The sequence below is a fragment of the Rhincodon typus genome, chromosome 24 (assembly GCF_021869965.1).
Source record: "Rhincodon typus isolate 14 chromosome 24, sRhiTyp1.1, whole genome shotgun sequence".
In the NCBI taxonomy this organism is placed as follows: Eukaryota; Metazoa; Chordata; class Chondrichthyes; order Orectolobiformes; family Rhincodontidae; genus Rhincodon; species Rhincodon typus.
The window spans coordinates 45,828,202-45,853,380 of NC_063355.1; the positions used below are offsets into that span (position 1 = coordinate 45,828,202).

At 41.0% G+C, this 25,179-nt stretch overlaps 1 protein-coding gene across 4 annotated transcripts in view; it reads right to left on the reverse strand.

The window, feature by feature from the left end:
- Positions 1–6,382: 6,382 nt before the first annotated feature.
- The window catches only part of LOC109936133 (M-phase phosphoprotein 9-like), a 77,621-nt gene continuing 58,824 nt past the window's right edge, over positions 6,383–25,179 (reverse strand). For all 4 annotated transcript variants that reach the window (XM_048611265.1, XM_048611266.1, XM_048611267.1 and 1 more), the window contains 5 exons: positions 21,413–21,533; positions 19,926–20,029; positions 19,552–19,754; positions 8,436–8,504; positions 6,383–6,972 (listed from right to left, as the gene is read on the reverse strand). In XM_048611265.1, the coding sequence (XP_048467222.1) occupies positions 6,871–6,972; positions 8,436–8,504; positions 19,552–19,754; positions 19,926–20,029; positions 21,413–21,533 (599 nt within the window). In that variant the 3' untranslated portion in view covers positions 6,383–6,870. The remainder of the gene's footprint in view (positions 6,973–8,435; positions 8,505–19,551; positions 19,755–19,925; positions 20,030–21,412; positions 21,534–25,179) is intronic.

A 25,179-nucleotide genomic window follows, 5' to 3' on the forward strand; every position in this document is an offset into this window, starting at 1 on the left:
CATCCGAGGAAAAAGGCTCCCACTGTCCACCCTATCTAATCCTCTGATCATCTTGTATGTCTCTATCAAGTCACCTCTTAACCTTCTTCTCTCTAACGAAAACAGCCTCAAAACCCTCAGCCTTTCCTCATAAGACCTTCCCTCCATACCAGGCAACATCCTGGTAAATCTCCTCTGCACCCTTTCCAATGCTTCCACATCCTTCCTATAATGCGGTGACCAGAATTGTACGCAATACTCCAAGTGCGGCCGCACCACAGTTTTGTACAGCTGCAACATGACCTCATGGCTCCGAAACTCAATCCCTCTACCAATAAAACCTAACATACTGTACGCCTTCTTAACAATGCTATCAACCTGGGTGGCAACTTTCAGTGATCTATGCACATGGATACCGAGATCTTTCTGCTCATCCACACTACCAAGAATCTTACCATTAGCCCAGTACTGTGTATTCCTGTTACTCCTTCCAAAGTGAATCACCTCACACTTTTCCACATTAAACTCCATTTGCCACCTCTCAGCCCAGCTCTGCAGCTTATCTATGTCCCTCTGTAACCTACAACATCCTTCTGCACTATCCACAACTCCACCGACTTTGGTGTCATCCGCAAATTTACTAACCCATCCTTCTACGCCCTCATCCTTCTACGCCCTCATCCAGGTCATTTATAAAAATGACAAACAGCAGTGGCCCCAAAACAGATCCTTGAGGTACACCACTAGTAACTGAACTCCAGGATGAACATTTCCCATCAACCACCACCCTCTATCTCCTTACAGCTAGCCAATTTCTGATCCAAACCGCTAAATCACCCTCAATCCCATGCCTCCGTATTTTCTGCAATAGCCTACCATGGGGAACCTTATCAAACCCTTTACTGAAATCCATATACACCACATCAACCGCTTTACCCTCATCCAACTGTTTAGTCACCTTCTCAAAGAACTCAATAAGGTTTGTGAGGCACGACCTACCCTTCACAAAACCGTGTTGACAATCCCTAATCAAATTATTCCTTTCTAGATGATTATAAATCCTATCTCTTATAATCCTTTCCAACACTTTACCCACAACCGAAGTAAGGCTCACTGGTCTATAATTACCAGGGTTGTCTCTACTCCCCTTCTTGAACAAGGGGACAACATTTGCTAGTCTCCAGTCTTCTGGCACAGATTTTTCTAGAATCTGAATATCAATAATGACATCAAGGAAGAGGGAGATAATGGGACAATGCAAAGGAAGATAATCACCATGGTCAATAATATTAGAGCAAGATATGAGGGGATGAATGGCTTATTCCCTGCTCTCTCTCACACAAAAGCTTACATACAGACTTAGTTTTATATCTAAACATTGATTTCTTTCTGATGCTGTAAAATGTAACCACAATCCAAATTAATTTCATAAATTTTACAATTTGTTTTAAACTTAACATGAAATAGCCAATTAAAGTAAAACAAGTACAGACATTGCATACTTTTAAAACAAAGTTTTCATAACAATCTTTCGAAGTATACAAACCTTCATTTTGTTTTGACGGTTTATTGATTTCCTCTCATGATTCAGGGCCAAATAAGTCATCATTCTTCACAGTCAAATAATCTAACTATGTGGACCTTCATAAGCTATGTAAAAACATCATTTATTTTGAGTCTTTCATTTCTCAAGCCTCACAGGGTGTTTTACAGCCAATTAAGTAATGTTTGAACCTCAGTCACTGCTATCATGTAGGAAATGCAAGACAATTTGTACACAGCAAGATCCCACAAACAACAATGAAATATTAATATATGGTCAAATGATCTGCTTTCAGAAATACTGAAAATATTGTTTGAGTGGTAAATATTGGCCAAGAGACAAGAGAATGCTCTTGCTTACCAAATGGGAGTATTTACATCTACCTGGGGTGGGGGGGCTCATCTTATTCCAAAGAGACAGCCTCCCACTGGGCAGCACACCCTCAGTACTGCATTAAACAGTCATCTTAAATTATGACTCAAATCTCTGGAGAAAAGTTTGAATTTACGATCTTCTCAGTGTGAGTCAGCTACCCTTTAAGGCTGACAACACGGTTCAGTATTCAACTGAGATGCAGATTTTTCAATTCATCTCACTGGTCAATGAGTCGGAATGAAATCCTAGTCCATAATCTAAGTTAATCCATAAGTGACCATCCAATTGAAAACATGCAACATTACACCAGCTGAACAAATGAAGGACCTAGAGTCATCTGACCTACATGACTCATTCAACACATAGGGTTCAAACACAAGATTGCCCTAATCCAAGGCTTCTGAAATGAGGTCAGCATGTAGTTCTGAATGAGTCACATTTACACCCTCCCGAAACACCTGCCACAGGCAGTGGCAAGACGAAACCTTAAACAGACTTCTCAGTCACTGCCCAGAGGAATCCGGAAAAAAATAGCACTGAGAAGATTGTACACAAAACTCATGAGAGGAGATCAAATTCTGATACAATCCAACAAAATCCAGCAGTCATGGTATCAGTACCAATGACATAGGTAGAAAAAGGACTGAGAATGTGAAAAATGAATACAGGGAGTTAGGTTGGAAGCTGAAGTCCAGGACAAACAGGGTAGTTATCTCTGGATTACTACCAGTACTACATGATAACGAGGAAAGAAATAGGGAGAGAGAGTGCAGCTAAACACGTGGCTACAGGGCTGTTGTGGGAGGGAGGGCTTCCATTATGTGGATAATTGGAGCACATTCTGGGGAAGGTGGGACCTGTATGGTAAGGACGGGTTGCACCTGAACCGGAAGGGCACAGATATCCTGGGAGGGAGGTTTGCTCGAGCTATACGGGATGGTTTAAACGAGATTGGCAGGGGGTGGAGAACCGGGTTTGTAATTCAGAGGATGAGGTATTCAGCCTTCCAACAGACACAACAGGGAGGGAGGCTGTTAATAAAGACATGCGGTCGATGGAGTGGAATTGTGGACACAGGGATGGTTTGAAGTGTGTATATTTCAATGCTAGAAGTATCAGAAATAAGGCGGATGAACTTAGAGCATGGGTCAGTACTTGGAACTACGATGTTGTGGCCATTACAGAAACTTGGGTAACACAGGGACAGGAATGGTTGTTGGAAGTTCCGGGATTTAGATGCTTTAAAAGAAATAGGGAGGGTGGTAAAAGAGGTGGGGGAGTGGCATTGCTAGTCAGGCCTAGTATAGCACCTACTGAAAGGCAGTTCGAGAATGATATGTCTACAGAGTCAGAGTCAGTTTGTGTTGAGGTCAGGAACAAGAAAGGAGCAGTCACTTTGTTGGGTTTTTTTTTTAAAAAACAGACCCCCTAATAGTTGCAGAGAAGTGGAGGAGCGGATTGGGAGGTAGATACTGGAAAGGTGCAGAAGTCAGCGTTGTAGTCATGGGTGAATTCAACTTTCCAAATATTGATTGGAAACATTTTAGTTGTAATAGTTTAAATGGAGCGGATTTTGTCCAGTGCGTTCAGGAAGGATTCCTGACACAGTATGTAGATAGACCAACAAGAGGAGAGGCCACTTTGGATTTGGTGCTTGGCAATGAACCGGGCCAAGTGTTAGACCTGTTGGTAGGAGAGCATTTTGGCGGTAGCGATCATAACTCTGTTACTTTTACAATAGTCATGGAAAAATATAGGTACATACAGCAGGGTAAGGTTTATAATTGGGGGAAAGGTAATTATAAGTCTGTTAGGCAAGAACTGGGTAACATAAAAACGGGAACAGATGCTGTCAGGGAAGAGCACTGTAGAAATGTGGAGATTGTTTAAGGAATGCATACTGCGTGTGCTCGATATGTTTGTCCCTAGCAGGCAGGGAAGATGCAGTCGAGTGAGGGAGACTTGGTTCTTGAGAGAGGTTGAACGACTGGTTAAGAGGAAGAAGGACACTTACATAAGGTTTAGGAAACAAGGATCGGAAAAGGCTCTAGAGGGATACAAGTTAGCCAGGAAGGAGCTGAAGAAAGAGCTTAGGAGAGCTATAAGGGGGCATGAGAAAACCTTGGCAGGTAGGATCAAGGAAAACTCCAAGGCTTTTTACACGTACATGAGGATTAAGAGAATGACCAGAGAAAGGGTAGGGCCAATCATGGATTGTAAAGGGAATCTGTGCACGGAGCCTAAAGAGATAGGAGAGGTCCTTAATAAATACTTTTCTTCAGTATTCACAACTGAGAGGGACCTAGTTGTAGGGGAGGACAATGTGAAACAGGCTGGTAGGCTAGAGGAGGTCAATGTTAGTAAGGAAGATGTACCAGGAATTTTGAGGAACTTGAAGATAGATAAATCCCCCGGGCCTGATGGGATTTATCCAAGGATTCTATGGGAAGCGAGGGAAGAGATCGCAGGGCCTTTGGCGATGAACTTTTCGTCCTCACTATCCACGGGTATAGTGCCGGAAGATTGGAGAGTGGCAAACGTCATTCCCTCGTTCAAAAAAAGGGAATAGGGATAACCCCCGAAATTACAGGCTAGTTAGTCTTACTTCAGTGGTGGGCAAATTATTGGAAAGGGCTCGGAGAGATAGGATTTATAATCACTTGGATAGGCACAGTCTGATTCGTGATGGTCAGCATGGATTTGAGGGGTGGATCAAGCCTCACAAACCTTATTGAATTCTTTGAAGGGGTAACCAAACATGTGGATGAAGGTAGAGAAGTGGATGTGGTATACATGGATTTAAGTAAGCCATGGTTGGCTCATGCAGAAGGTAAGGAGGCATGGTATAGGGGGAAATGTGGCAGATTGGATTCAGAATTGGCTGACCCTTAGAAGACAAAGGGTGGTATTGGACGGAAAATATTCAACATGGTGACCAGTTACAAGTGGTGTACCAAAAGGATCTGTTCTGGGTCCTCTTCCATTTGTTATTTTTGTAAATGATTTCGATGTAGGAGTGGAAGGGTGGATTAGTAAGTTCGCGGATGATATGAAAGTGGGTCGAGCTGTGGATAGTGCAGAGGGCTGTTCTAGGTTACAAAGGGACATTGATAGGACGCAGAGCTGGGCTCAGAAGTGCAGATGGAGTTTAACCCTGAAAAGGATGAGGTGATTCATTTTGGAAGGACAAACTTGGAAGCAGAATACAGGGTTAACAGAAAGATTCTTGGCAGTGTGGAGGAGCAGAGGGATCTTGGGGTTCATGTCCATAGTTCCCTGAAAGCTGCCACCCAGGTGGAAAGAGTTGTTAAGAAGGCATATGGTGTGTTAGCTTTCATTAATAGAGGGATTGAGTTCAAGAGCCATGAAGTTATGCTCCAGCTATACAAAAGCCTGGTTCGGCCACATCTGGAGTATTGTATCCAGTTCTGGTCACCTCATTACAAAAAAAAGATGTTGAAGCGTTGGAAAAGGTGCAGAGGAGATTTACCAGGATGTTGCCTGGAATGGAGGGAAGGTCTTACAAGGAACAGTTCAGAGAGCTAGGGCTTTTCTCTTTAGAACGACAAAGAATGAGAGGTGACTTGGTAGAGGTGTACAAAATGATCAGAGGTATAGGTAGAGTGGACAGCCAGAAATATTTTCCTAGGGTGGAGGTAGCTATTACGAGAGGGCATAGTTTTAAAGTGAGTGGAGGTAGAAATAGGGGAGACGTCAGAGGTAGGTTCTTTACTCAGAGTGGTGGAATGCATTGCCGGAGAGGGTAGTGGAGTCAGCCTCATTAGGGGCATTTAAGCGACTATTAGATAGGCATTTGGATGATAGTATAAAGGTCGGGTGGAGGTTAGATTGACCTTATGTTTAGGGTAAAAGTTCGGCACAACATCGTGGGCCGAAGGGCCTGTACTGTGCTATACTGTTCTTTGTTCTAAAATCCAAGTTGATTGGTCGCGATGCATGCATCTGTGCTATTATAAAGACCATCTATTTTCATCAATACAAGTTCAACCCTCATTCATGCCATTATCACCAGGTTTGACTGTTCCAATGCACTCCCGGTTAGGCTCCCACATTTTACCCTCCTTTATTATAAACTCATCCAAAATTTTGGTGGCAATATTCTTACATCAATTTCTGTTCATCCATCAAGATGGTAGAGGGATTGGATTCCAGCATTTGGCGCACATGGATAATTTTCCATACTGTCAGATGTATTTCCAGTGTCATAGCTGCACCGCAATAATTAAGCTAGGGAGGCAAAAATTCATGGTTCACAACTCACAAGCATTAGCTCTACAGCAAAAATGTTAATAGATTAGTAATTAGAGAGGAACTTGGAGGTTGAGTGATGTGCACACTGTTAAAGAAACTGGCATCAATTTCACAGATTCTACGAAATTGCTGCAGGAACCAAAAAGTAAATAAATACATAGATTTTTCTTTCAACATATCCCCTTTGAATTAAGACACTTTATTGCAACAAGGTCTGGCCTATCAGTTTATTTAACTTCTCATTTTTTTTTGAAAAATTAGTTCAACAAAATGTATTGCAACATCAAATATAAAATGTTTAAAAATTCTGAGAAACAAAACTCCCAAGTCTGCAGAATATTTTCTTGCAATTTACATCTTGGTGCAAGTTTTACAAGCAGTAACCAGTCTATATGGTCTACATCCAATACAAAAGTACAGATATTGTGCATTCTCTAAACATTACTAAAATATAATCTTGTGGGGATTTGGTTCTAATTTTTAAGTCACAAAACTAGTAAGATATGGACTACATTTGTTAAAAAGGCACAGAATGTTTTCTTACACATACAGTGTGACCTCTAATATATAGACACACATATTAAGGCCATCATTCAGTTTCAATATTCCAAAATAAACCTATCTTTTATCAATGAGAAATGTGCATATACATGTCGTTTTAGTGCAAGTAATGATTTGGTCAAGAACGAACAGAAAACAGTTTACAAATTTGCAGAAGTTCGTAAAACATGAAATCGCTTCAATGTCATACGGATTGATCCTAGATCGCGATTGATTCTTTCTAAACGATCTTCCAAAGCTTCCTGTGAAAACAGTTCAAATTATAGCAATACATAATGCAAGCGTATGCACATTCAAGTATATGGGGTGCAAGTATGCAAAATGTGGTTTGTGATGAGAGGATGATCTGTGAATTCTACTACAGGCTTTAGGCTTTTCAAATTGTTTCAGCCGAGTTAGATTTCTGAGAGAATGTGTTTATTTTATACACAGTTCATTACACGTTTTCCCTGAAAGTCAGACTACCTATCTGCAACTTTCATGAAGATTATTTAGATAGTTAGGAAATGGAAGAAAAAGTTTAAAAACTGTCAAAAATCACACGACACCAGGTTATAGTCCAACAGATTTATTCGAAGACGCAAGCTTTCGGAGTCTCACTCCTTCCCCAGGTGAACCTGGTGTCGTGTGATTTTTGACCTTGTCCACTCCAGTCCAACACCAGCATCTCCACATCATTTAAAAATTGTCACAGGCTTTTTAAAATGTTTCATTCAAAAATACTTTACAGCTATTGCATATACATGATTATTTGTTGACATACTATTTCCCCTCAAGTAATAGCTGCCTGTTGGTTTTGGTCTGTTCTGGTTCTTGTAGAGATCCCAATCTTCAATATTTGTTCCTGCCTCCTTCCATGTGGACTCTAATTTCCAACTTTTAGTAACTGCAATATCGATTTGTCTGCCATAGCACAGTAGCCATTCATGCTATGATTTCAATTATTTGTTTTTTATTTAATTATCTATTAGTCATAGAGCCATAGAGATCTACAGCACACAAAAAGTCTCTTCAGTCCACCAAGTCCAGGCCAGTCAAAATCAACAACCTGACAATTCTAATCCCACTGTTTCAGGATGTGGCTAATATTGGCAAGGCCATATTAATTACCTATCTCTAGACAAAGTGATTGGAGTGTCATTTCTGCAGGCACCAGAAACCAACTCGCAGACCAGAAGCCATGATCCAAAGCTATCAGATTGTGTTTTTTTCCCTTCAAAAACATAGGTGAAAAAATGCTCTTTTTATGAGCGGTCTGGCAAATTTTCTCCCATCAAACTACAAGTTACTAGATATATAGAATTCAATTTCACTATTTGCTGTGATAGGTTTGAACTAACTAGCTTGGGGCTGACCAATGTCATTCTGGTTCCAAAGATTATTCTGGTTATAGAGTCCAAAAAGGGCCCCTCCGATTCTCTTCAATTTTACTTAGATTCTTGTTGTAATAATTTATCTCAGTTCCTGCGATCTTTCAAAGATATCACTGATTAGAAAATCTCATTTTAGTTGCCTGACTATTGAAAACTAGTAAGTAATTTCATATTTTATTGCTGCTAGCCTACATTGTGTGATGTAGTCACCACTTCATGCATTTTTGCTTGTCTCCTTACACTGGCAGAAATTAAGGCAAATAATACGTCAAAATTCATCGAACCTAATTCCATTACAATAAAACACAGGTTACAGCCAAATTCGATCATACCTTTTCATGCCTTGCTTGCAGAGTCATTCTACCTGTTGAACCAGGTATGCGACTTAGTGCAGCTTCAATCTGGAGTGCAAAATTAAGATAGTAAATTAAGCTATGGCAACATGTTAAAAAAGACTTGGCAAAGGAAAAAGCTGCTACATTCACTAAGTTATGCTGTGACATTTTGTTTTGGTTATAACAAAATAAACTGTGAACTTCCTTGAATGCATGCATTACAAATGCAGCCAGATGTACTTACTTGGCATGTTTCAGTTTTACATTTTACACTATAAATGTTATAGTCTGACCTGCTTGGTCATTTTCATTAATTTTAATTCGCAACCTCCTTTGTCATTGTTTTGTATTTCAGAACTGGACTGTAGGCCTGTGACCAGCAATGTGCTGCAAGGATTGGTTCTGGGTCCACTGTCGTTTGTCATTTATATCAACGATTTGGATGAGAATATAGAAGGTATGGTTAGTAAGTTTGCGGATGACATGAAAATTTGGTGGTATATTGGACAGTGAAGAAGGTTATCCAAGAGTACAAAGAGATATTGATCAATTCGCCAATGGGTTGAGAAGTGGTAGATGGAGTTTAACTTACATAAATGAGAAGTGTTGCATTTTGACAAGACAAATCAGGGCAGGAGTTAGAGATAACAGGGTGTGGACCTGGATGAACACAGCAGGCCAAGCAGGAAAGCTGACGTTTCGGGTCTGGACCCTTCTGCAGAAATAGGAGAGGGCAGGAGTTATACAGTTAACGGTACAGTCGTTGGGAGTGTTGTTGAACAGAGGGACCTAGGGCTGCAGGTTTATAGTTCCTTGAAAGTGGGGTCACAGATAGACAGGTGGATGGTGGTGGTGGTGTTTGGCAAGCTTGCTTTCATTGGTCAGAGCATTGAGTGCAGGAGTTGGGATGTCACTTTGTGGCTGTACAAGACATTGGTGAGGTCACTTTTGGAGTAATACGTACAATTCTCTCCTATAGAAACAACACTCTCCTATAGAAATGATGTCATTAACCTAGAAAGGGCGTGGAAAAAATTTACAAGAGCATTGCCAGAACTGAAGGGTTTGAGTTACAAGGAGAGGCTGGGACTTTTTTTCCCCTGGAGCATTGGAGGCTGAGGGGTGACCTTATAGAGGTTTATAAAATTACAAGGGGCATAGATAAAGTGAATAGCCAAAGTCTTTTTCCAAGGGTAGGAGTGTCCAAACCCAAAGGGCATAGGTTTAAGGTGAGAGAGAAAGATTTAAAAGAATCCGAGGGGCAACCTTTTCAACAGAGGGTGGTACGTGTATGGAATGAGCTGCCAGAAGAAGTGGTAGAGGTGGGTTCAATTACAATATTTAAAAAATGTTTGGATGGGTACACAAATAGGAAGGATTTAGAGGGATAGGAACCAAATGCAAGCAAATGGGACTAGTTAAGTTTGGGATACCTGGTTGGCATGGATGAGTTGGACCAAAGGGTCTGCTTCTGTGCTACATGATTCTGTCTGTTTCTCTGCATAGATTGCTTATGACAATCAATTCATACTGGCTATTCACCTTTTTACCAACTTGAACTGCAATTTTTGTTTTCAGTTATTCATTGTGGGATGTCGGGCATTGCTGGCTAAGCCTGCCAGCATTTATTGCCCATCCCTCATTCCCAAGAGAAGATGGTGGTGACCTGCCTCCTTAAGTTGCTACAGATATACCCAGAGTGTTACTGGGAAGGGAAGGAAATTCCAGAATTTTGAGATAATGGAGGAATTTACAAGTCAGGAAGGTGTGAGACTTGGAGAGGGACTTGCAGGTTGTAATGTGTTCCAGTATATCTGCTGCCATTGTCCTTCTGGTTGGAAAAAAGTGCTCAGGGATCCTGGGTGGGTTATTGAATGTATCTTGTAGATGGTATACACTACAGTCACTGACTCCCTGCAGCACAGATTTACAATGTTCAAGGTGGTGCATGCGATGCCAATAAGATGGGCTGCTTTGTCCCGAATGGTGTCAAGCTTCTTGAATGTTGTCGAAGATGCATTCATTCAGCCAAGTGGAGTGTATTCGATCACTCTCTGGACTCGAGTGTTGTACTGGTGCACAGGCTTTGGGGAGACAGGAGGTGAGTTAATTACAGCAGAATTCTGAGTCTCTGACCTACTCTTTTAGTCACAGTATTCAAATGGTTAGTTCAGTTCAGTTTCTGGTAATCTCCAGGACGTTGAAGAACAACCAATTCAGGATGACATAACTTTTAGACCTACCCCAGAATTTAAAAATTCTGTTCTGTGCAAGGGAAACAGATTTGTGATTTTACGTAATTGTTTTCCTGAACTTTGTATTAGTATTCCTTTCATCCTGAAGGTGGACATTTCGTAGGCTCCCTTGTCGAAGATGTTTAGTCCAGGTAGCAGTGTGAGTCAGTAGGTTTGTAAACAAACATCCTCACACCCCACTTCCTGTAAAGACTCCATCCCATTCTGTCAGTTCCTCCGTCTCCATCGCATATGTTCAGATGAGGCCAACTTCAACAAGGGAGCCTCTGAAATGTCCACTTTCTTCCTCAACCGAGGATTCCCCAGCTCCGTTGTCAACAGGGCCCTCAACCAGGTCCAACCCATCTCCGACACTGCTGCCCTCATCCCTTCTCTTCCCTCCTGCAACAGCGATAGGATTCCCCTTATCCTCACCTACCATCCCACCAGCATCCACATCCAGAAGATCATCAGACATCACTTCCACCACCTCCAGCGAAATGCCACCAGCAGACACATATTTCCCTCCCCTCCCTTGTCCACCTTCCGCAGGGACCGTTCCCTCCGGGGCACCCTGGTCCACACTTCCTTCACCCCCAACACCTGCCCAGAGCCCTTTGGCACTTTCCCCTATAACCGGCAAAGGTGCAACGCCTGCCCATTTACCTCCTCCCTCCACGGTATCCAAGGGCCCAAACATACCTTCCAGGTGAAGCAACACTTCGCCTGCACTTCCCACAATCTAGTCTACTGCATTTGCTACTCACAATGTGGTCTCCTGTACATTGGGAAAACGAAGCGTAGACTTGGTGAGAGCATCTACGTTCTGCCGCAAAAAAAGACCCTGAACTACCTGTTGCCTGCCACTTCAATGCATCACCCTGCTCTCTGGCCAACATCTCTGTCTCTGGCTTGCTGCAGTGTTCCAGCGAAACCCAACACAAGCTGGAGGAACAACACCTCATTTTCTGCTTGGGGACCCTACAGCCCTCTGGACTCAATATTGAGTTCAATAATTTTAGGGCCTAAACTCTCCCACGTCCCAGCACCTCCACCCCACACACCAGGCCTTGTTACCACATAGCCTGCCATTACACACCCTTTGTTGTTAGTCACTAACAGTCCCCATTAACAACTGCTCACCCTCCCAGCCTGATCGTTAGCAACTCCTTTGTCTGTCCAACTGTCTTTCTCTCTCTTTGGGCTCTATCGTTTACTCCGTACCCCACCCACCTCCCTATTTTCTGCATAAAAAATGACGTTTTCCCAGCCACCATCAGTTGAGGAAGGGTCACCGGACCCGAAACGTTAACTCTGTTTTCTCCTTCACAGATGCTGCCAGACCTGCTGAGCTTTTCCAGCAACTTTGTTTGTGTCGGAACTGAAGGATAACTGCGAGGATTCAGTAGAGTCTGTCATTCCCTCAAGAACTCTCATTGCTTGCCTTTTAATGGAATTTGACACATTGCTCTGTAATTGCTAGCATTATTACTTCCACAAACACTTGTAGCTAGGCCATTCAGTTTAACAGACTCACGTCAGTGCTTATTCTCTATAAAAGCCTCCTCTTAACCTTCTGTAGTGTGAATTACAATTTATATCATCTTACAAAGTTATTACTGACAAAGTAATCTCACTCAAACTTCTTGGCCATTTGAAACCAGACTGAAGGCTGACAAGTCTCCCAGAACTTGCAGCCTGCATCCTGAGGGCTTGTAAGTGGCTGCAGAGATAGTGGATGGGGTTGGTAGCAATGTTCCAAAATTTCCTAAATTCTGGAAAGATTCCAGAAAATTGGAAACCCACAAATGTAACTGCTCAGTTTAAGAAAGCACTACGACAGAATGAAGGGAACCAGAGGCCTGATAGCCATAGGTCTGTCATGGGAAATGCCATTATTAAAGAGGGAGTAGCAGGGTATTGGAAAATCATAATATAATTAGGCAGTGTCAACATGGCTTAGTGAAAGGGAAATCATGTTTGATATATTTATTAAAGTTCTTTGAGGATACAACAGGATGGATAAAGGGGAACTAGAAGATTAAACATGTTTGGATTTCCAAAAGTCTAAAAAAGTGTGACATAAGAGGTTGTTACATAAGGTAAGAATTTATGGTATTAGTGACGATAGAGCATTGATATAGCACAGACAAAGCCTTTGCTAACTAATAGCCAACAGAGTCAGAATAAAGGAGTCATTTACAGCTTGGCAAACTACAGCTAGTGCACTGCCACAGGTATCAGTGCTGGGGCCTATACATTCTTCATCATTGACTTGGACGAAGGGGCCAAATGTATTGCAACTAAATTTGCTGATGATACAAGAACCGGAAGGAAAATAATTTATGAGAATACCAAGAAGCTGTAATGGGGATGAGAATAAGTCAAATGAATGAGCAAAAATGGGGTATACACCACAAATGGGGTACTGCATGGGATATACTTGCATCACAGGTAGCTTGGAACAGATTCATTACATTGAGTGAGGGTTGAAGAGATAGTTTTATGAGAAAACGTTGAACAGATTTAGCCTATAGTTATTTAAGTTATAAGAAAGAGAAGCGATCTTATTGAAACATATGAAGATTCTAAGGTAGCATAAAGGGTAGATGAGAAACAAACAAAAACGAAATTCTTGGAGAAACTCAGCAGGTCTGGGAGCACCTTTGGAGAGAAATCAGAGTTAACATTTCGGGTAGAGTGACCCTTCCTCAGAACATTAAATGTCATAACATTTAAGGCTATGGGCCAACTGCTGGAAAGCGGGATTAATGTAGATAGGTCATTGCAGACATGATGGGCTGAAGGGTCTCTTCTGTGCTTTACAACACTAGTCCATATGGTAGGGCATTCCATATTCTAACCATTATCTGGTTAAACATATTCCTTATGAAGTCCCACTTGATTTGTTAGCGACTCTTTATATTTATGGACCTTGGCTTCTAACTATAATTGGAAGTATTTTGCCTCTGCCTACCCCACCAAACCCATTCATAAACTCAAGACCACTGTAAAGTCACCCCTCAAGCCTTCTCTTTTCTCTAGAAAAGATTCCTTTCTTATTCAATTTTTCCTATTAGCTATAAAATGTCAGTTCTGGTATCATTCTAGTGCATATTCCCTAATGCCTCTATAACATGGAGAACAGAATTCAGATATAGAAAGTCAGAAATCTACAGCACGAGAAAGCATTTAATAGTACTTCGAATATGGTCTAACCAAAAATATGGTCTAACTAAGGTGTGACACATGTTCAATATAACATTCCTACTTCTCAACTTTCTACCTCTCAAAATGAACCCCAGGTGATTTATTTGTTTTGGTTAAAAGAAATAGCTATTCTAACTCGGAACTGTTGTGAGCAAGGGTCACTGGACCCGAAACATTAACTTTGATTTTCCTTCACAGATACTACCAGACCTGCTGAGCTTTTTCAGCAACTTCAATCTGATTTGTCGCCAACTTGCCTACTCCATTTGCCTACTTGTCCTGATTCCATATATCAGTCTACCGTGCAGTACCTTATCAAAGATCTTTTGGATATTCAAATATTACATCCAAAGTATGACTCTTATCTGCCTGTTACCTCTTCAAAGAACTTAAGGTTACTCAAAAATAATCTCCTCTTTTCAAATCCTTGAGATTATATCTTCAATTCATTTTAATTCTTTAAATGCTTCACTATTTCTTTTCACATTCCTTAAATAAATTTAGTTTTGAAGTTACTTTGCTCTTGCTTCCTAACATTTTTGTCAGTGAATGGTTGAAGAGGCACAAAGAGCTAAATGGCCTACTCCTTTTTCTCTGGTTAATTCCTCACTACTACACCCAACAGTGCTCCCTTTCTTGTAATTGAATAACAGTCTTTACAGATCAGAAGGTGGTCATTCAGCTCCACTGAGTCCATGTTTGCTTACTGCATAGCAATACACTCAGTCACATATACCTCACTATCCCTATTTCGATCAATGCTGTATATTTCCTTTAAAGGAATTTTTCATCACCATTTCTATCACCCCGAAAATGCACAATTCCAAGTCATTTTGATGCATAAAATATTCACCTTCACACTTCCCCCTACATCTTTTGCCAAAACCTAAACCTGTGACCCTTGGTCTTTGTAACAACAACTAACAGGAACCATTTTTATTCGTTTCCATCCTAATTTAGTACACTGCTATTAGACTGTCAAGAACCTCTTTTGCTCCAAGGAGAACAACCCCAGCAATTCAAATCTTAGGTTGTAGCTAAAATCCCTCATTCCTGAAATCATTCTGGTAAATGTCCTCTGTACCCTTGCAGTCTGTCACAGCTTGTGGTGACCAGACTGAAAGCAATACTCCAGTAATGCTCAGACATTTCTACATATTCAGTCAACTTCCCTGCTTTTGTATTCAAAGCCAATGTTTATAGACGACAGGATTGATACTTTGCTGAGTACTCTCTCAGTATATCCTACCATCTTCAAAGATATGCACACATAAACCCTCAGAGGTCTGTTTTTGAACACTCTTTGTACCAATAAGTCTACATTGCCTCTTCCAATTTCTTCCACCAAATTCACCTCACTACTAAATTTTATCTACTATTTGCCTGCCAATTCTGCTAGCCTACATTCTGTTGCATAATTGATACCATCTTCATCATTTGCAAAATTGAATAACATCAGCATATTTTCTATTTTTTTCATGTTATTTTGTATGTGGCAGTCTTGCAGGGGTTTAGGTGTACTTCATACATTTTAAAAGTAATTCCCTTAACCGTATCACTGCCTCTCCTTGCCAGTTTATTTCAGGGTAGTTAAAATTTCATCACTGTTATTCTCTGGTCTTGATTAATTTCACATATTTGCTTAAGCAGGGAGATAGTAAGAACTGTCGATGCTGGAGTCAGAGAAAACACAGTGTGGAGCTGGAGGAACACGGCAGGCCAGGCAGCATCAGAGGAGCAGGAAAGCTGATGTTTTGGGTCAGGATCCTTCTTCAGAAATGGGGGAGGGGGAAGGGAGCTCTTAAATAGAGAGGGGGTTGGGGCTGGGGTAGGTAGGTGGGATGGTGATAGGTGTGTGCAGGTAGGCAGTGGTGGGGATTGGTCAGTGAGGTGGGAGAAGCGGATAGGTGGGAGAGAAGACAAGCAGGTCAAGGAGGCAAGAATGAGAGGAGGGTTGGTCATGGGATGAGGCCGAGGTGTGGAGATTTTGAAACTACTGAAGTCCACATTGAGACCACTGGGTTGTAGACTCCCAAGGCGGAATAGGACGTGCTGCTTCTCCAGTTTCCAGGTAGCATCGTTGTGACACTGGAGGCAGCCCAGGTTGGACATGTCATCCAGGGAGTGGGAGGGGGAGTTGAAGTGGTTCGCGACTGGAAGGTGTTGTCGTTTGTCGCAAACAGAGCGCAGGTGCTCTACAAAGCGGTCTCCGAACCTCCGCTTGGTCTCACCGACGTAGAGGTGGCCACATCGGGAGCAATGGATGCAGTAGACCACATTAGCGGATGTGCAGGTGAACATCTGTCTGATGTGGAAGGTCGTTTTGGGTCCTTGGATGGAGATGAGGGGGGAGGTGTAGGGGCTGGCGTAGCACTTCCTGCAGTTGCAGGGAAAGGTGCCGGGGGTGGTGGGGCTAGTGGGGAGTGTGGAGCAGACGAGGGAGTCGTGGAGAGAGTGGTCCCTACAGAAGGCAGATAGGGGTGGGGAGGGAAATATATCCTTGGCTGTGGAGAAACTTTACTAGTTTCAAAATCTCCCCACACCCAGCCTCATCCCACGACCAACCCTCCCTCTCATCCCCGCCTCCTTGACCTGTCAGTCTTTGCTTAAGTAGCGCTCGTTCCCTCATCTTTCCATGATTAAATAATTTACATTATTCCCCTACAAATGATCCATTTTTTAATTTTCATTCATATGGACTTTTTTCCTAACTTGCAGCTAGTTTTGAAAGGAAAACTGAGAAACAGAACAATAAAACTCTTGGAAACTGAATAGTTCATTTCTTTAATTTCCAAAGATAAAATAGGTTAACACTAATTCAGACCTCATCTTACTCAGCTCATAAATTTGCTTTATTCTGGTCAATAAACACATTGGTTAGGCCACTTTTCGAATACTGCGTTCAGTTCTGGTCTCCCTGATATAGGAAGGATGTTGTGAAACTTGAAAGGGTTCAGACAAGATTTACAAGGATGTTGCCAGGGTTGGAGGGTTTCAGCTATAGGGAGAGGCTGAATAGGCTGGGGCTATTTTCCCTGGAGCATTGGAGACAGAGGTGACCTTATAGAAGTTTATAAAATCATGAGGGGCATAGATAGGGTGAATAGCCAAGGTCTTTTCACAAGGGTAGGGGAGTCCAAAACTAGAGGGTATATGATACATATGGAATGAACTGCCAGAGGAAGTGGTAGAAGCTGGCATAATTACAACATTTAAAAGGCATCTGGATGGGTATATGAATAGAAGGGTTTAGAGGGATACAGGCCAAATGCTGGCAAATGGGACTAGATTAATTTAAGCCATTTGATCGACATGGTCAAGTTGACTGAAGGGTCTGTTTCCATGCTATACATCTTTATGACTCTATATAGAATAAGAACAAAGATTTTTTAAAAAGTTCAGTATAAAAAATTAACATTTGTTTGCATACCGAAATTTGCAAAGTTTAAAAAAGTCTTCTTACAGGATTGACTTAGTTATCTTGTCTACCAGCATTTCTACTAGTTACTATTTGTCCTATCACACACTTTTGACTAGTCATTTCCAACTATTATGGTGTTGTGTGGTGACTTTTAAAAGAGTCTCTCTTCAAAGACTTGTACAGATTAAAAATATCGTCAACCTTAAATTATTGTTTCAAACTCTTTTGAATTCTCTTGGTTGCTACTGGGTTCAAATCTCATCAAGGGACTGCTTGAAATAGTTAACCATATCAGACAAGGCTCGACTCAAAACCCATTTTAAGACTATTCATATGAAAAAACAACAGAATCTCAAACAATGCAAGTACATGCTCCATGATTCATATTAGGATATATGATTTAATTCAACGGCAAGAGAGTTGATCAGGTTAATTTGGTTTTACAGTCCAAACATTAAAGCATTCCTTGAGTTCAATAAAAGCAAAAGATCAATCAACTATAAAAACTGATCAGTACAGGCTGGCAATACCTGAAGAACAGGAAACCATTATCCGTCCAATGCGTGTATTCAGAGGATGTAGGCAGCACTGTGTGGGCCAGCTTTGAAACTGCAGGAATCTTTACTGGAGCACTGTGCACATAGGTCCACCTCATTAAGTAGGAGATTAATGAACAATGTTGCCAGGACTGAAAAAATCCAGCAATAAGGAAAAATTGGATAGGCTGGGGCTGTTCTCTTTGCAACAGACAAGGCTTAGGGAAGATTTGATTGATATGTACAAAAATATGTTAGGGGCCAGGATACAATGGATGAGAAAGAGTCTACTTACCTTAGCAAAGAGATAAGAGACTAAAAGCACAGACTTAAAATGATAATGTAGATTAAAGATTAGAGGGGAGATGAGGGCAGAATTTTTCACCCCTGGTGCGTTAAGAATTTAGAATTCGTTCCCTGAAAGGGTAGTAGAGCCAGAAACCTGAGACTCATCTGAAAGGCATAGAGTCATACAGCACAGAAACAGACCCTTCGGTCCAACCAGTTTGTGCCGACTACAATCCCAAACTAAACTAGTCCCACCTGACCGCGCTTGGCCCATATCCCTCCAAACCTTTCCTATTCGTGTACCTATTCAAATGTCTTTTAAACATTGTAACTGTACCCACATCCACCACTTCCTCAGGAAGTTCATTCCACACACAAACCACCTTCTGTCTAAAACATTTGCCTCTCTTTTTTAAAATCTCTCACCTCTCACCTTAAAACTGTGCCCCCTAGTCTTGAAATCCCCCATGCTAGGGAAAAGACAACTAGTGTTTTATAAAGCTCCTGGAAGACACTTTATTTACTCATTCACAGGATGAGGATGTCTCTGGCCTTTATCGTCCTTCCCCAATTGCCCAGAGGGCAGCCCAGAGCCAACCACACTGGCTGTGGGTCTGGAGTCACACGCCGGCCAGACCAGGCAAGGATGGCAGATCTCCTGATGCAAATCCAGATGAGTTTTCCCCCTATCGATCAGAAGTGGTTTCACGGTCACCTACAAAAGTACCTCAAGTCCCATGACCTGCATGGCTATGGATCAAATGCAGGACATTGGGATTAATTTTTGTGGCTCATTTTTCAGTTGGCATGGATACGATGAGCAGAGTGGTCTTTATCAATGCAATAAACTTTCTATGATTTGATTCCCATCCCCAAATACCTTTGGACTGAGAGGTCTGTTGGCCACTTCATAGGACAGTCATTTAGAATGGGCAGTTAAGAGTCAACCACATTGCTCTGGGTCAGGAATTACAGGTAGGCCAGATAAGGTTGGCAGATTCCTTTTCCTGAAGGGCATTAAATGGGCTTTGCAGCAATGAAAATTGTCACGGTCATTACTTACGGTACTAGATTTCTTAATGTAATTTAAATTACATCAGCTGCTTTGGCTATTGTGCCCCAGAGGGTGAGACTGAACTTCAAGTTTACCATATCATTCTGATCATCACTACATCACATCTGCCCCTGAAGTTTATATGCTGCGTACTTTGCTGGACACAGTGATTATTTTGGCCGACTGTAAATGAGATCACTTATAGAATCTACTAAAGGTAACAAACAATGCAAAAAAAAAATTGTATATTAATTGATACATTGTCAATTGAAGAGTTTCACAAAATTCCATATTGCTAATAAACAAATAATTTAACTTAACCAAAATCACTCCAAATTAATGGGCATGAATTGTAATTTGCTTTTATTACCTGCTGCTTTTCTTGCGTAAGTGCATCAAAGAGTTTCTCAGTCTCTCCTAGTGCCTCCATTCTTGCTTTGTATGTCAGTTCTGTCTCATAGGGAGTTTGTAGCATTGGAATTTTCTTCTCTTTCTGGAGAAAAGTGGTCATCTTGTCTTCCCAACCTGGACGACTAGTAACAGACCCCAGCTTCACCGCATTTAATACAGAATCTGAAAAAATGTTTCAACTTGAAACTTAGCATGAACACAATTCGTTGAATTTTATACTGCTGCAAAAAAAGTTTCACACTTTTTTAAAAATGAGTAGTTAAAATAAATCTATTTTCTTAATTTTGCAATTCTGCAAAATATTTCAAATAATTTTATGTTCTGTGTGGTTACCTTTTGTATTTTCAAGTGGTAGGAACTGAAGTCTCTTTCTTGGGCTTGAACTGTGAGATGGGTCTGAATTTGGAAGCTCCATTCCATCCAAGTTTACGTCAAACCTAAGAATAAAATGATGCATTCTGAAAACAACGATTCTCTGAACAACTAAAAACCCTCTGCAGAGTGCTAATTTTGTTCCAAACTCAGCAGGCTAGATACACAGAAATTAGAACACCTCAAGCCAATTCAATACCATTATTATGGTAATCCAGGTGTTGTTTAACCAGGCCCAAATCAATTTCCTGATAAAACACTAACCAAATTGTTAACGCTGAATGTTAAGCTAGGTTATGAAAATGTCTAATGTTATATTTGGAGTTTCTCTGCCAAAATCATATTCATGTGGCAGTCATATTCTTAGGTATCAACAACAAATCCATTACTGCTTTGGCATGAAGCAATGTTGAACACTGTCTACAAATTAGTGGACTATTTATCTCTCAGTTGCTCAAGCATATTCCAATAGGAGCCAACCTGACCTTGCTATCTGACAAAATCAAAGAACTGCAGATGCTGGAACTCTGAAACAAAAATAGAAATTGCTGGAGACCCTCAGTAGGTCTAGCGACATCTATAGAAAGAAAGCAGAGTCGGAAAGCAGAACTGAAGAAGGCTCACTAGACCTCAAACGTTAACTTTGTTTCCCTCTCCTTGGATGGCGCCCAACCTGCTGAGGTTCTCCAGCAATTTCTGCTTTTATTTCCTTTCTGACACTTGTGTTTTTGTCTGTATGTTTAACTGCATAAGGCTTACTGGTAATTTAGGGCGAGTGCTAAATGACAAAACATGCATTAACAACTGTAACAATTGCACAGTGTAGGTAATATTTTACTGCTTGCAACCAAGTGTTGTATACAATATTTGCCATATAAAAGCACAACTGCAAGTTCAAGATGGAGCATTGTCACTTAAGTGAAGTCATTAATCAAACACTAGGTTTACAAATGAAAAATTCAAATATGCTATACAGAAAAGCAAATGTGAAAATATTTTCAGTAAAATTAACCAATGGCAATATCATTTTAAAAATAGACACAGTGAAACAGAAATACCTTGTTATAACTGCTGGGAAATCAATTGAATCTCAATTGTCCAAACAGTTCCTTCCGTGCTGTTAATGTCTCTATGCTGATGACAATTAGAATAAATGCTCTATGGCATTCTAACTTGTTAAACATTTTAAAATGTACTTTAAACATTAATATTAGTCAGCGTTAATTATATCTTGTAATGTTTTGTTAATGGGTAGAACATTAAAAAGGGTTTAATCTCTGGACGAAGGCATGTTCAAACAAATGCCTTTGAACTGCATCTCCAGCTCTGCACACATCCTGTAGTGTTCATGTTGCACAGAAAAGCCCTGATATCTTGTTATATGATTAAGAACTCATGGAAATTGACCTGTTATGCTTAAGTTTAAATTCAACAATGGAGAGCATTACCTTGTCACCATGTTTTCTTCTTTGCCAAGGAGATGATTAAACCCAGGAGACAGGTTCTCTTTAGGACAGCGCTTGGGACTGGACTTAGCAGACAGCGATGTTAGCAAAGTGTTCCGTTTAGCTGCGAACGAAGAAAAAAAGAAAATCAGTATTTGAACTTGGGTTCTAAAATTAATCAGCTGAGTTATTGGCATTTTCCAGGAGGAGAAAAAGAACAAGTGAACAAGTAATAAAAATATGAGTGATAATTTTTAAAATGCTACTTCCTTCTGCGAAATTATTTCCTGTCTTCAGTGTCCAGGTCCTGGTATCTGTTGCTCATAGGTCAGGAAAGTGACTTGTTGCCAGCATGCTGTTACGTCCCACAGCTGAATGTCAAAAGATGCCGCTGGCAGCAACAAAATGATTTTCACAGTTCACACCACACTTTTTCCAAGTGCCTCACAAAACTGGGTGAGCTGTCAGGAGGATGCAGAGATGCTTCAGTGTGATTTGGACAAGTTAAGCAAGTGAGCAAATGCGTGTGAAATGAAGTATAATGCAGATAAAATACAAGGTTATCCAATGTGATAGCAAAAACAGATAGACTGTTAACTGGCAATACATTGGGAAAAGGGGGAGGTGCAATGACACCTGGGGTGTCCTTGTACACTAGTCGCTGAAAGTAAGCATGCAAGTGCAGCAAGCAATAAAAAAGGCTAATGGTATGTCGGCTTCACAGGGAGAGAATGCGAGTACCGAACAAGGTTGCCTTGCTGAAATTCTACAGGGCTTTGATGAGACTGCACTTTGAGTACTGTGAGCAGTTTTGGTTTTCTTAACTGCGGAGGAATGTTCTGGGTATGGAGGGTGTAGTGATTGTAATGAGGTCAGCCAGCTGGACGTCACAGAATATGAGCTCCCTGACGGGACCACATTAACTGTCCCAAACAGGGAGCCCTGGCTTACATAAAAACTTACATTCCTGACCCTCTAGTGCCGGACTCTATACAAGGCAGTACTATAGTCAAGGACTGTTCACGTGCCAAATAAAGAGTGCATTGGTGACTGGATACCAGCCTATGTAGAGTTATTTCAGAGGGACAGCAACAAAGGTTTACCAGACTGATTCCTGGGATGGCAGGACTGATGTATGGAGACAGGCTGGATCAGCTAGGACCACGTTCACTGGAGTTCAAAAGAATGACTGGGGTATTCCCTGGAAATCTATAAAGATCTAACAGGATTAGACAGGGTAAATGGACCAAGGATGTTCCCATTGATTGGGGGGTCCAAATCAAGGGATCACAGTCCAAGGCCGTAGAATTAAGCATTTAGGATCAAGAGGAAGAGAAAGTTCTTCACTCAGTGGTGAGCCTGTGGAATTCTCCACCACAGAAAGCAGTTGGGGCCAAAACATTAAATGGTTTCAAGGAGGAGTTAAATATAGTTCTTTGAGCTAAAGAGATCAAAGTGCATGGGAGAAAGTGGGACAGGGTACTGAGTTTGATGATCAGCCACGATCATATTTAACAGCACAGCAGGCTCAAAGGGCTGAATGGCCTATTCCTGCTTCTATTTTCAATGTTTCTATGTCGGCAGCAAGTAGAGCAGGTCTAAGTTTTTATTTCATAAATACACAAACTCATAACACTATGCACAAACACCAAATAAAGTAAATGCAAATATCCTAATTTAAACAGCCATCATCATTACTGATAGTAGGAAAGCAAAAATAAAATGCAATGCTCCTCATTCTTTGAATATCAAAGATTTACTCCATCTATCCAGAACATCTGCCTATTCATTCCATCATAAAACTTCAGTAGCAAGTGTGAATTTCACTTTGTTCCCTCATCCAGAAAGCTGGTTTAGTTTTGGCAAATGACGGAAAGAGCACAAGAACTGTCTTCAAACTAAGGATCACCCAGATAGCTACCTCCATCTCCCTCTCCTTCCACATGCTCTCAGCCCTTAATCTCCCTATTTTTCTCCTTCTACCTAATTCTTATTGTTTCTCATTTCTTTATCCTGCTGTCTTCTCCAAGCTGAAGTCATCCATGAGAACTACTTACTGCTGAATTGCATGTTTCAGCAATCCTATTCAAAACTTCCTTTTCTAGTCATGGTATTTGATGATATCACTGAGTATTGATGAAAAAAAGAGATGTGTCATCAAAGCTTTTCATCTTGCTCTTATTAGGACAGAAGTAATAATACCAAATTTAAAAGTGAACAATATTAATACATGATGCAATTATCATGTATTTTCTTTCCTGACCCTTTCCCTTTCCACAATTTCCATCACCCTCACTCAAAATCTCACTTTCAATCATCCAACTTTGTCAATTATTGCTCCAGTTCCAACTTCTCTTTCCTCCCCAAGATCTTTGAATATATTCTCACCTTCCAGCTGTGTCCATATGTACTGAAACACATCCCATTCCAGCTTTTAGACTGCAATATGACTAAAACACCCACTGTAGAAGTCACAAGTGGAATCTCTGTCTCTCCTTGACACCTTCATAATATTTATGGAAGTGAATCATATATTCCTCTAATAGCTCTGCTCCACATGATTGTCCTTGCAGACAGGAATGTATTCAGACAGAAATGTACTAAGAGTTTGCTAGAACTATAAAGCAAGGAAGTTGTCACCTCAGAAGGCCCTTATCTGTCATTCTCTGTTCTTTTAAACCGACAGGAAAGCTTGCTTTACATTACCCCCATCAAACCCTCCCAGGAAAGTTACAGCACAGTGTTAAGTACAGAATAAAGCTTCCTCTACGCTTCTAAATTGTGAAATATGTACAGTGGTAACAGCCATCTCTATTCTTTGTCTTCGCCACTCTCAACTTGTCAATTATCAAGCCTACTGTCCAATATAAAGTATTGGATGTGTCACAATTTCCCAGATAAACAATGGGAAGGATGCAGTCTGCCTCTGACTCAACATTACAAATTCTGCCCTTTTCTCACAGACTCCATTTTCCCCTTTGTCAGTTCCCATACTGACGATATGGTTAGCAATATTGACATCCTGTTCAACTCTGAGCAAAACTTTAAACTCCAACTCATCCCTAATGTGATTTTGGGTCCAAGACGATAATTTTACCTGATGCAGCAAGACTTGGGTTATCTTTCATAAAGTAAGAAACTAGATGCGGATATTATGGCATTGAAAAAATCCAATACTCAGTTACCACTACTAGCTTTTATGTGTAAATATTACATTCATAGGCACATCAAGTCTAAACACCATGTAGTTAGATTACAAGTGAAGAGCACATTTCTAGCAATGTGCCATGTTTCATGTGATCCCAGGAGAAGATGGGCCATGCGGCCAGTATAATTTTCAGTTCATACGCTCTGATACAATGATCATATCATGAGCATGTTCCTCAAAAGGTATAATCACATACTGACCATGAGACATAACACAACCTGCACGACTTTTCATTAAACATCAAGATTACTTATCTCCTAAACACTGCCTACTGCCATTCTTTTGGCATTGACACTCTCTTACTTGGCCTTGAGATCTGAGATTACATTATGCTAATTCTTTTCACTTGCTGTACATAGAACATAGAACATAGAACATTACAGCGCAGTACAGGCCCTTCGGCCCTCGATGTTGCGCCGACCTGTGAAAACCAATCTGAAGCCCATCTAACCTAAACTATTCCATTATCATCCATATGTTTATCCAATGACCATTTAAATGCCCTTAAAGTGGGCGAGTCTACTATTTTTGCAGGCAGGGCATTCCACGCCCTTACTACTCT